The following is a 13,359-nucleotide window of genomic DNA, read 5'->3' on the forward strand; positions in this document are numbered from 1 at the left end:
TGTCACATCATCACCAATTTGATCATATTCAGGGAATGTGGTGTGGTGTGCGCTCAATATTTAAATTCGTTTAGATTTTCGTAAATATGACTGATAACGAAGTACAAAATGGTCCACCAGAGGACCAACCTCAAGAAAAGACTGCTAAGCAACTAGAGAAAGAAGCAAAAAAGGCCGCCAAGCTAGAAAAGCTTAAAGCGAAGTTAGACAAAAAGAGCGCAACACCAGCTGTGCAAAAAGATAAACCAGAGGTTCGTACATTAACAATATTTAAAATATGGAACCATTCACACCTTCTTATTGAACTTATCAAGCAAGTATTATAAGGAAATTACTGAAAATCACTATAAGTTTTTAAATTATTAGGTTAAGTCTTTAGCCACTACCAGCCTGGCATAATCGCTGGTGAAAGTAATAATGCAATTGTTTGTCACGTTGCGTCAACCTAAAGTCGCTCAATAAACAGAGATCTAAAACATTTGGAATCACAACTAAGTATATTGATGTTTTTGTACTGGATTCTGTCTATGTTGTTATAAATATTAATTCAATGAAATCTTTATTTATCTTTGAATAATCAGATAATGCATAAAATTTATACTATATAATAAAAATTGATACGTTAATGCCTTGAATAATATTCTGCCTAGACATTTGAGTCAATACTGTGTAAATTAATTTGTTTTTGTATTATTATTTTGCATACTAATTTCAATACAATGTTTGTGTGTGTGTGTGTTGTATTACAATAATTGATCGCAATTATTGTGTTATGATTATAATTTATTCAAAATTAATAAAAAAAAAATACTCAGACTAAATAAACTGTAAGATAAATTATGCTCACTATGCATATTTTCCTGAAAGCTGTATTTGTTTGGTGGCCTGGTAGTGAATACCTCTGGCATTAAATCCGCCATTGTACTTGTTTGCATAAGAAGTATTAATAAATAATATTTTATATTCTTATCTTTCAGAAAAAGGTAAAGGAAACAAAAGAGAGTGCGGTATACACAGCGGATACGGCACCAGGTGATAAGAAGGACATAGCGGGTGCTATGCCCGATGCCTACAGCCCACAGTTTGTGGAAGCTGCCTGGTATGCCTGGTGGGAGAAGCAGGGATTCTTCAAGCCCGAGTATGGAGTAAGTTCAACTTTATACTGTAGTTCTATAAAACACAAAGTCTTTTCTTGGATGCTTGATCAGATCAGATTCAAAAATTTCTTATGAATATCTAATCTATATTTTAGATGAATTCTACTTTTAGTATAGAATAATAAAGATATAAGAGAGAATATAGGAGAAATACTGAGTCAATAAAATACTTTGGACTGCATCCTTGCACCCTAGGGGTTGACAATAGTTGAGAAGACCAAACCAAGCATCTATGCTTGACATGTTGCATGTTTGATCCCCACATAGGACAGCAGTTTGTGTGAGACATAAATGCATTTAATGAGTCTGGGTGTCTTTGTGCATGTGACTTGAATGTTTGTGAAACATCCTACATCAAGGATTTCATTGCACACTGCGGGAGTCATTCTTAAAAAAAGGATCAAATAATTATAATATTATTTCTTGCTTTGAACTGCAATGTTAAAGAGGAAGAAATTAGAAATCAAGTTTATTTAAAATCTTAGTTTCTATATTGTTTATATATTTTCAGAGGAAATCGGTCCTGGAACCTAATCCTAAAGGCAAGTTTGTGATGGTGATCCCCCCTCCCAATGTGACGGGCACCCTCCATCTTGGACATGCACTGACCAATGCTGTGGAAGATGCCATAACCAGATGGCACAGGTAATAGAAAAGCTACTTGCAATAGCCCTGTGTTTTGATTTGACTATGTTGCTCTTCTGCCTGGCAAAATCCTCCCCCTATTCGTTATTTTCGTACTCATCCGAGTGGTATATTAAGTCACCACGCCAAATCTACTGAGCACGATATGTCACGGCTTTGATACCCATGCTGGAACTTGATGTTTGATCTGAGTCTATGACTTGATGGTATGTTTGCGTCTAGACTACAATTAAATTAATCAGGTAATAGAGCCATATAAAAACATGTTTTGATGGTTATACATTTAAATTGTTATATTTTTATCAATTTCGATTCAAACAACTGTATTCAATTTATGTATCCAGGGATTCCCTGGTCTTATAGCAAATTATCCAGCTCAGCTCCTCTGTGCAGAATAAAAATGGACCATTCCAGTTGCAATCAAGCTTACCTCATAATCATTCTCAGTGCCTGCCATTCCTAAACCTTCTTTGTATATCCTAGGATGAATGGTAAAACGACTCTATGGAACCCTGGCTGCGACCACGCGGGTATTGCTACACAGGTCGTGGTGGAGAAGAAGCTGTGGCGCGAGGAGAAGAAGACGCGCCACGAGCTCGGCAGGGAGGAGTTCATCAAGAGAGTGTGGGAGTGGAAGGAGCAGTAAGTAAACTAGCATAAAGACAGATTTAAAATATGATACTCGAAAATAGTGTTTCAAGTCTAAGTTTAGATTTCATTATTGTTTGAAAACAGTTAGCATCCTGAATGTCTGAGCATTTAGCTGTATTTTTTCTTAACTTTCTGCTGCGTTGTCCTCCAGCAACTATTTCGGCACTTAAAGAGAGGATATATTCTACCTAATCTTTTCAGTAAGTCAAAACTTAGGCTTTGTCAGCTTCACTGAACAGATAAGAATCCTTGTTTGGCAGTTGCTAAAGCTTCCTTGAGCTAAATCATGAGTTTTCTTCCCTGTAATATCTGTCAGAAGCAAAATTTCTAACTTTGATTCATATCTATAGGAAAGGCGTCCGCATCTACGAGCAGCTCCGCTCCCTCGGTTCGTCCTACGACTGGTCTCGCGTCCGCTTTACAATGGACCCTTCCATGTGTCGCGCCGTCAACGAGGCCTTCATAAGGCTGCACGACGCTGGCGACATCTACCGCGCCAACAGGCTCGTCAACTGGTCCTGCACGCTCAAGAGCGCCATCTCTGATATAGAAGTTGATAAGATTGAGATTCCTGGGCGAACTTTCTTGAGTATACCCGGTTATGATCATAAGGTAAGGTGTACATCATAATATTTTTGTTTATTGTATAATGGCAATAGTAAAACGTCAAATAATTATTATTCTTGGACATAAGACCTGGAATTAATATTTAAAGTGTTTTTTTTAACTTTTAAGAGATTTACCGCATTAAATAATTTGTATTCTCTACTACTACTACTACTAATTTTTAATTCGTATTTAAAAAAAAGTTAAGATTTTTTTAGGAATTTACCGTAAAAACATAACAGTGTGTTTTTAAATTTATACTACTTTCATGAACAAAACAATAAAATATGATATTCTTCGGTAGGTGGAGTTCGGTGTACTGGTATACTTCGCGTATAAGGCTGAGACATCTGATGACGAGATAATTGTGGCCACCACTCGTATAGAAACCATGTTGGCTGACGTCGCCGTGGCCGTCCATCCTAAAGACGAGAGGTGAGAATAACTTATCAAGAATGACACATAAAACCTTACCAATACCCTAACATTTAGTTTGAAAATGTGGACTGGACTTTTAGAAACAGTTTATCATTGTAAAAACAACTTTAAGTAATCTGTATAAGGTTGAATTTGCAAAAAAAAATAGTTCTTATAACTATGAAATCAATTTTGAATTTTGTGCGGTATTGTATATGTTGGCCGCAATTGACATGAAATTAATAATAATATTCGATATTAAACTTTAAATCTCTTACTTTAAAGTTCATTTGTTAAAACCTTACTAAAATAGCCTCATAATATTTGTGGTTCTCAGATACAAACACCTAGTGGGCAAACACCTCGTTCATCCCATCATCAAGAGGACGTTGCCTGTCATTGCAGATGAGTACGTCGACATGAACTTCGGAACTGGTTAGTATGATGAGGGCTATAATAATATCATCATTCGAATAGGCCTGAAAAGCGTTGTCCTGCAGAAAATACTTGTTACGCCCAAGAATCCAAAATTTTAAATCAAATCTCCAAAAACAAAAATTAAATTCCAAAGTATTTATATTATTCAAAGTGTTTTATAGTAACTATCGTGAAACTGATTCATTATTAAATGATGCAGCGGTTTGCTCACGCGTCAGCTCATAAATGAGGACTCCGTTTGGATTCGAAACAAGTCGGACACTCCTGATAAATACGCATGAGTAAACCGTTGTATCATTTCATATCCTTTTTTTTATTTGTTTGAAAGCCCCTCTAACTAATCCTATTACAACTCCATTCAAGTACATCGTCCCTGACAGTCATCCCGATAATACATGTGTTGTCTGAACCAGGTGCTGTAAAGATATCGACCGCTCACGACCAGAACGACTATGAGATCGGGAAGCGACACAACCTACCCTACATCACTATATTCGATGACGAGGGCAGGATGTTGGACAACTGTGGACCGTTTGCTGTAAGATATACTCTATTTAGTAGTCCCTGATTCAGAGAAACTTGTTGTTTTGTATTTGAGTAAGCATGCATGCATTTGTACCAGACGGTTTGAAAAGTCTGTTAAAAATTAATGTTCCAAAACTTTGACCCAACGCCATCTAATTTCAAACTGTGCAAAGCTTTTATTATGAGTAGTAAATAATAGATGAAATACTTTACACATGTATTTCTAAATATATACATACGTGAACTACACTCAGACGGAAAAAAATATCATGCTCATCTCTGTCCATTGTGGGAATCGATCCCACAACCTCAGCTATAAGAGTCAGATTCTCTAATCACTAGACCAACATCAAAGTGCTTGAAGCTTAATATCTGAAATTATTCAACTTTTCAAGTGCAAAATTATTCTGTACTCGGTATATTTGCAAAAAAAGTCCCAACAGTCAGGTTTGATCACCCCAGTCACCCGTTACGTTAATTTCCTTCACCGTTACATTGCTCTACCTCATATTTACACAATAATAATCTGCATTAACTCAAACTCAAAATATTTATTTGTATGTTAAGTTTGTATAGTTGTTAAATACATATATTGAAGTTCAGCTAAACGGCTTTTTTCAGGTGTTGCAATAATTGTAGGGTTTTTATACTCTTATATATTCCTCTATTCTATCATTACATATTATCAGAACAAGAATAAGACCTTAACCGTTACATATAACCTTTTTGGCCAGGGTATGAAGCGATACGACGTCCGTCGCAGCATCGTGAAGACCCTGGAGACGATGAAGCTGTACCGCGAGACCAAGGACCACGCCATGGTGGTGCCGCTCTGCAGCCGCTCTAAAGATGTTGTGGAACCCATGCTCAAGCCGCAGTGGTCAGTAATACACATACACAATATTATGATTTTAGAGGAAATATGATAGGAGATCTTATTGTTAGTTGGAATAAGGTCGCTTATTAAACTTCCCAGTTTATATGAACTCTATTTTTTTGTGCTCTAGTTTAAAAATGAATAATCATGATTGTCTTGGTTCCGAACCAAGTCAAAGTAAATATTGTATTTATACTAGCGGTCCCGGCTAACCCGTAAGCGACGTGTATATATTTTCTAGTATTTACTGTCTGTTAAGCTGTACATAGAGACAAAAAATATAACCTAGTAAATAGATTTATTAACTTTTAACTGAATGGCGGAAAGTGTTTATAGCTACCATTTTATACATTGTATGAAGGTTAGACTGTTAAACATTATTGACTAATGTCTGAACAGCACAAATTACAAATTGTTGTCATTGATTAATGTAAAGGGGTTACCATCAGACAAGTTCAAATAATTATCAAAGCCCTTATAATATTTAACCAGGTACATAAAATGCGACAACATGGCGGCGGAAGCCGTGAAGGCGGTCAAGACAGGTGAGCTGAAGATAATCCCGGACGTGCACGAGAAGATCTGGTACCACTGGATGGAGGGCATCCGCGACTGGTGCATCTCGCGCCAGCTCTGGTGGGGACACAGGATCCCCGCCTACAAGGTCACGCTGCCCAAACCAGAGGTGAGGACACTTTCAGCACTATTTATACAATTAATAATATTTTTTCACGAATGGTATAGGAATACAACAATAGAGAAAAGATGATCTTCTGGGAAGTCTACCAGCAGACCTGCGATAAGAGAAGTGGGCTGGTTTATAGGATAAATAGTATGGAAAAAAGTAGGATAAAGTTAGGAAAAGGTGATGAATAGAAAAAACGACTATGAATAAGAAAGAAAGGAACCAAAAAAACTTGTATGCTTAAAATGTAACGCAAATTGAAAGAAGTTACAGTAATGGGTTAGAGCCAAATTTGTCTACGAATTAATATAAAATATTTTCCATGTGTTCAATAGAATAATAATTTGATAATTTAGCAATTTATGTCTATCAAACCACCCTCTGTACGTATAACTCTTTGCAATCCCAGTCTCTATATAGATCGTATCGATTTCATAGTACCCATCGTATATTAAATTGTGTATAAAAAAAACCAACTTCAACCACGTCAAATATCGTATAAACACCGAGTCTGAAAAGACCCTTGTCTTAAGATTGTCGAGGGCTTCCTCGAACAACAAGACGCACCGTCTCACAGTAAGACGGCCCCGCGCCGCCGCCGCACTCGCTCGGGCCGCAAGAAGTCGCGCCGGATCCGCGCGCGACACGTGCCCGACGACGCGACTCACGACACTCGCGGTACTATTGTATGTGCGATGTTATAAGCGAAACATTGATTCTCATTCTGTGTGTGGTTTTTTGTTTAGCTGCTGTCATTTGCATGGTGGTTTTTTGTTTTTTTTTCTAGATTTGTTCTGATAGATGTGTTTGATGTTCGCTAGAGATTTTTTATGTTAATCTGTGAGGTTATCGGAGATGTTATACTGGTTTCCAGCTGATTAACCCTGAAATAAATTACAATGTTAAAACAAGTTTCGACGTGTCACACTGATACAGTTATTTACTCTAAAGCAATAGTTTTAAATTTATTTTCGAAAGTTATCAATACCTCGGTCGGCGCCGAAACTAAGACAAAATCATTACGTCATGTCCGATATCCTTGTATTAGGAATAATAATGTAAATGTTACAAGTTATAATGTGAAGTTAGAGCATTTTTTGTTTAGTTAATTAAACTTTACTGCTAGAGACATCTCTTGTTCACAAACGGAATAATAACACTTCATAATTTAGCTGCATTTGCTTTCAATATGCACCCTAATTTTATTTAAACTAAACTTCACATGACTTCGACGGTTTTCTTAAAAAATATACTGCGTTGATACGACGGTGGGGCGAATCTTTCAACTGCCAATACAAGGTATTATTTTCAAGCTCTGTACCAAAAATCAATAAAATTGGAGCAGTAGTTCAGTCGCAAATGTTTTTTTAAGTTTTTGCAACGTTTGAACACGATGTATCTTTCCTAACAGCTGATTATGTCTTCATGCATAGGTCATTTACCTTACAACGTTAAATCTGAGTATAACGTACGATGCGTTGTTGCCACTCGGACGCAACTCACAAGACGCCCGGCCGCGGCCGCCTTTATACCTACGAGATGGCGTATCATGCGCCGCGCTCAGCGCGCGTACGACGTTGCCGCTTTGTTCCCTAACTATCCAAGGTCAACTAACTATCAGCTACAAAGGGTGGTTGCGTTTCCCTCTGATTTGTTAGCTATTTAGTTGGTTTGAGAAGAAAAAAATGTCATTTTTGTTGCTTTTAATTTTTAACCCGTGTCGAATGAATACTAAACACGAATAATATACGTGGTGTAATTTAACGCCCATCCGTCTTATCAACCCTGTATGAAAATAAGCACCTAAGACATACATTAAACTTTAGTTTTAACTTTTGTAATATATTGAGGAAGCGAATCAGCGCACATGTTAGCGCGCATAATATATATAAATAAGGTTGACACTCCATCATTATAAACAATCCATTAATTCCTTACAATGCCATTTGGGTGTCGTTTAACGATACTAATGCACTTAATACTAATAATAATATTTTTTACATACAATTTAAGTAAGCAAAACGAAATAAAAATTAAAGAAACTTAGCCAAAAAAACGAAAACGAGGCGTGTATGAAAATGAATGATAATTCCATGTGACTTAGTAAACTACTAATAGACAATTTGCTGTAAACGATTTGAGTTTTGCTTGCATGGAATTGCCTGCTGTATTTTTTTTTATTATGTACTATACGTTCTTTGCTCCAGATTTCTAATGTAGTAGTTTTAGAATAGACTTTATTCTACCCCTAATTAATGTTGAAGCCTGCTTTAAAATAATATGTCTGGAAAATTTGATTTTTACCTTTTATAAGAATAAGAATAAGAATAAGAAAATTTTGGATCAGTAACTTTGCTACATTATTTTTATTTGTAGTAAATCCCATTTGTTTTTTTAATGCATGACACATCAATACATCGTTGTAACTTGCAGGAAGTTCAAGAGCTGTGGGTATCAGCTCACTCCGAGGAAGAGGCTCTGGCTAAAGCCGCTGAGAAGTACAAGGCGGACCCGAAGCTTATCAAGTTAGTGAGAGATGATGATGTACTGGACACGTGGTTTTCGTCTGGGCTCTTCACATTCTCCATCTTCGGTTGGCCTGATCAGACAGAGGACTTGCAAGTAAGAAGTTTGATTTGTGGTTTAAAATGTAGCTTAAAATGTCGCACGCACGAATAGCAAGTTTGTTTATAACAGAATAAGGCAATGTAATATGTCACAACATACTCAAAACGCAATCCAGTCTCAAGCTAAGCAAAGCTTGAATTATGAGTGCTCGACAGACATATTGCAGTCAGGGTCACTAAACACCAGAACAGAGTCTGTAAACAATCACAATGAACGACCTTTATGCAAATATAAAATGTATGTTGCTAAGTTAAGACTGATTTTCTATAATTAGTTGTGTTTGTAGTTTCCGATGCGTAGACTAAAACTTTCATCTCATCTGGTTCCTCAGTAAATAACGGAAACAATATAATAAATGTGTTTTTCTAAAACATAGGCGTTCTACCCGGGTAGTCTACTCGAGACTGGACACGACATCTTGTTCTTCTGGGTCGCTAGGATGGTGTTCTTTGGACAGCGGCTAATGGGGAAACTTCCATTCAAGTGAGTCAAAACCATCAGTAAATATTGTTTTTGTACTCCACAATTCGATCACATAGAAGTGCTACTATGTACCTACATGAGAGCGCAACATAACGGCTAACAGTCATTTGACATTGCCAGCCATTGCTTCCAGTTGGCTTTAATGATATGTTTTACCATAGTCTGCAAAATAAGTTGCATCTAGTCTCTTGCGCAGTTTCATATTTTACCAACATTTAATTACATGTGCTCAATTTCGTTCATTGAAATAAGATAGGCATATGTCCAGCAGTGGACTGAGGCGGGGACAATGATTATGAAATAGTATTTTTTTTTTAATGCAACGTGACTTCTTTACTTGAAATCCACCTTGTTTTATTTTTGTCTTATTTTAAAGTGTTTATTTAAATACTTCACTATCCTCGCAGGGAAATATACCTTCACCCGATGGTCCGCGACGCTCACGGTCGCAAGATGTCCAAATCCCTCGGCAACGTCATCGACCCCGTAGATGTGGTGAAGGGTGTGACCCTGGAACAGCTCCATGCACAGCTAGCTGACTCCAACCTCGACCCTAAGGAGATCGAGAAAGCAAAGCAGGGACAGAAGCAAGACTACCCTAACGGCATTCCGGAATGTGGAACTGATGCGCTCAGGTGACTATAAACTCATCATGTTTCTGTAGAACAACTTCTTTCAAGAATAGTGTGACCAATTCAAAAGGATAATTGGGCTTACAATTTTAGCATCTATTTTCTTTATAGGGGTGCATTTTTCTTTTTATTGAACCGCAAATTTAACCTGCTTTTTCTAGAAACTTAAAGAATTCAAATATTTGGCCTATACGTGCTTTTCTCAACTATTGTTTTAAGTGAAAGGGCTGGCCTTGCACAAAAGAAACTGAAATTTCCAAAGTCGACAAGTGTCTAACTTAACTTGACGACTATATTTTTTCATATATCCTCATTCACTTGACTTATTTCCCGAATGTATTCAGGTTCGCCCTGTGCGCGATGACGCAAGGCCGCGACCTGAACCTGGACATCCTGCGCGTGCAGGGCTACCGGTTCTTCTGCAACAAGCTCTGGAACGCCACCAAGTTCGCGCTCATGTACTTCCCCAAAGACACTGTTTATGAGGTCAGTATTTTTACATCAATAGTGCTACTTACATATAGAGTAATATGTTTGCTAATTGAAAAAAACTTCGCTATGTAACTTTATTCCACTTATAGTTTTGATGAAGAGATTTTACTCTTAAATTGTCAGCCTCATCCACGTCCCGACTTCGGATCGCCCGTATTCTATGATATACAAGGTTATTTTCCAATAACCAATCCAATGGGTTAAATACTACTTAAATTTTTGGCTTTAAAAATGATCAATCTAGGTCTATTTAATATACTCATACGTTATTGTATACAACAAAAAAAAATCTGCCACTAAATTTCTTTGTCCATAACAGCCCCACACTCCGTCATCTGTATCCGACTTGTCCGCAATGGATCGTTGGATGTTGTCCCGGCTGGCGCTCGCCGTCAACAAGGTCAACGCCGGGTTCGCCGCCTACGACTTCCCCTCGGCCACCACACACTGCTACAACCTATGGCTGTATGACCTCTGCGATGTGTATTTGGTAAGTCAAAAATATACAAGATTTAATACGAAGAATGAAAATATGACTAGCCACGCCCCCACCACTAGTAGTCGCTTCTTTAAAAGCGAAAAGTATGATTCGAGGTTTCTTTGTATCCGCACAAATATGCTAAAACTAATTTTGACGTGGACTTTCGTTAGGACAAGGGCTATCGTTGTAATTAAAAACATATAGCTGCTTAAGACTTTTACAAGTAGGTATTTTTGTCCTACTGTTCGACTACTCATCGGATTATGACAACCGATTTTTTTTCCTGTTTTATCTGCTTGTTTACCGTTACTTTCCCCTCACGTTAAAGGAGCCGCTACTTTCACCTTTTCCATAGCTTAACTTACATTTATCATTATTGCACTATATTTACTTCTATTTTCCAGGAATACCTAAAACCGGTGTTCACGAGCAGCACTGAGAGCGAGAGGGCGGCCGCTCGGCGCACGTTGTACACGACGCTGGAGTACGGACTCAAGCTGCTGAGCCCCTTCATGCCCTTCGTCACCGAGGAGCTGTTCCAGCGGCTGCCCAGGAAAGACACTAGCTGCCCCTCCATATGTGTGGCTAGTTATCCAACCGTGAGTATTGGTAACCTAGTATTTTTGGACATTTTATTGTTGTACTGTTAAAATAAGTGGTTAAAATGATGGGTTGGTAGTCTTGCCCAGAAATTGTGGCAATTGTGAAAAAGGCACCTGATTTTATGACCTGTCTGGTTTGAATATGGATTAAGCATTCCGGGAAAACGTATATCTCAAATTGATACGACTTTGCCTAACGGTTGCTGGGCATAAAACAACTAAAGGAAACTTTTGGCACATCATTGTGACAAAACAAATTATGAACACATTTCTCCTTCTTCGGCGTTTCTTAGGTTAATTATCTGTATACCATAAAACAAAAACAAAGTTTTTCATTAACCATCTTAACTTATATCACACAGGAAGCCGACACGCCATGGCGCTCTGAACAACTGGAATCTGACGTGGACACCGTCCTTAAAATGATCCATCTGATCCGCTCCACCCGGTCAGAGTACAGCATTACCAACAAGCAGAAGACCACAGCTCACCTAGTGTTAGCCCCGGAGTTGCCCGGCGAACAGCTGAGGGGCCTGTTCCGCAGCCTGCAGTCGCTGGCGAACTCCACCCTCTCGGACGAGGAGCCGCCTACAGGATGCTCCATATTAACTGTATCGAATAAGATTGAAGTGCATATTGTTCTAAAGGTATGTGTTTTGTTGTGCCGGTCAGTTGATTGTGGATTTATAGTTTCCACAGTAAATTGATAAACTGTGATATTTATAGTCAGTTGAATGATAAACTACTGTATTTTTGTAGTTTTTCATTCTCAGTTTGTCAGGTGTTTCTTAAGATCGGTCTGTGTATGAAGGATTGCAACGCATTGCCATACATCGACATAAAAACGTGGATGACGTAGCACGGCGGTGCAGGCTTAGACAGTAAAAGTCCGACACTACCTATTTCCTCCCCCGAAGGGGTGGGCACAACAAAAAAATGGTGTTTCTTAAGATCACGAAAAAGAAGTTATAATGCAGTATATGTATAGACTACTTATTATTCTGACTACATTATGCTTACTACCTTATTCGCCGCCCACTATTAGTAACGGCCATAATTGAATGAGTATTCTATTAATAAATGACACTGCAATTTCAAACAACTAAAATCTCTTCTCCACAGGGCCTAATCGACCCCGCTAAAGAAATAGCAAAACTAGCAAAGAAGAAGGAAGCACTGAACCAAACATTGAAGAAGCTGCAACAAGTGACGACGGCGGAGGACTACCTCACCAAGGTGCCAGAAGATGTGCAGAAGGCCAACACGGAGAAGCTGGCGCAGTCGCAGGGAGAGATCGAGATCATTGAGGGCGCGTTGAGGATACTGAATAGTATGATAGAAACGTCTTAGGTGGTAGAGACTAGGTTTGTAGACGCGACTAGACTTATTGTCGATTTAGATTTTTCTTAATTTGAATCTGATTTTTGGTCTTTATTAGACTGTTTTGTTTATTCCTATTGAAGATTTTACCTTTGGTACAATGTCACAGTTTTGGTTTTTTGCAGAGATAATATCACTTGAAGTTGTATGTGGTCCAATGTCCTAAATTCCTGGATTGCCGTCCTGAAGATAAAGCCAAGCCAGAAATACTATTCACCTTGCGTTTTATTATATCCTACGGGAATATATTTACAAATCCACTGCCATCCCTGATTATTCCTATTTTTTTATTCACTTTAAATAAAACGGTCGGTCGCGTCTACCATATCCGTTAATCGGATTATATATATTTTTTTGTATAAAGAAGGAAGTTAAAGCATTTTCGTCCTCTATACACATTCAATCATCAGTCAATGTTGCTGTGTTAAAAACCTCTCCAAAAACGTAGTTATCAAGCTAGTTACAAAAATAGGAGAGAGGTTAGGTAATTTACGAGTATATTAAGGTAATCTATGCAATTATCCTACTCGAGATCTTCACAGCTTCACAAAATAGTTGGGCCAAGTCGCCAAAATTCGATCCAAATATTGGACGAAAACTATGGCCAACAGTCGGGCCAATGTGTGGGGACGACCTTAGTCTTAGTGTTACTAGATTAAG

General features: G+C 38.0%; 1 protein-coding gene across 1 annotated transcript; it reads left to right on the plus strand.

The window, feature by feature from the left end:
* Position 1: 1 nt before the first annotated feature.
* On the plus strand, positions 2-12,965 carry LOC113491923 (valine--tRNA ligase). The gene is made up of 18 exons (XM_026869139.1): positions 2-251; positions 978-1,145; positions 1,669-1,802; positions 2,286-2,444; positions 2,804-3,065; positions 3,364-3,494; positions 3,814-3,911; positions 4,328-4,452; positions 5,174-5,319; positions 5,809-6,001; positions 8,435-8,623; positions 9,006-9,112; positions 9,520-9,747; positions 10,089-10,230; positions 10,556-10,726; positions 11,122-11,316; positions 11,682-11,966; positions 12,442-12,965. Exons 1-18 carry the CDS (start codon positions 87-89, stop codon positions 12,667-12,669), a joined length of 3,126 nt encoding a protein of 1,041 aa, XP_026724940.1. The 5' UTR covers positions 2-86; the 3' UTR covers positions 12,670-12,965.
* Positions 12,966-13,359: the final 394 nt, after the last annotated feature.

The sequence above is a fragment of the Trichoplusia ni genome, chromosome 1, assembly GCF_003590095.1.
Source record: "Trichoplusia ni isolate ovarian cell line Hi5 chromosome 1, tn1, whole genome shotgun sequence".
NCBI lineage: Eukaryota > Metazoa > Arthropoda > Insecta > Lepidoptera > Noctuidae > Trichoplusia > Trichoplusia ni.

Excerpts from the sequence above, each read along its gene's own strand:
- LOC113491923 (XM_026869139.1), top strand. The coding sequence starts at position 87 with ATGACTGATAACGAAGTACAAAATGGTCCACCAGAGGACCAACCTCAA. Across the intron at positions 1,146-1,668 it reads TCTTCAAGCCCGAGTATGGA|AGGAAATCGGTCCTGGAACC; the intron begins GTAAGTTCAACT and ends ATATATTTTCAG. Across the intron at positions 9,748-10,088 it reads TGTGGAACTGATGCGCTCAG|GTTCGCCCTGTGCGCGATGA; the intron begins GTGACTATAAAC and ends GAATGTATTCAG.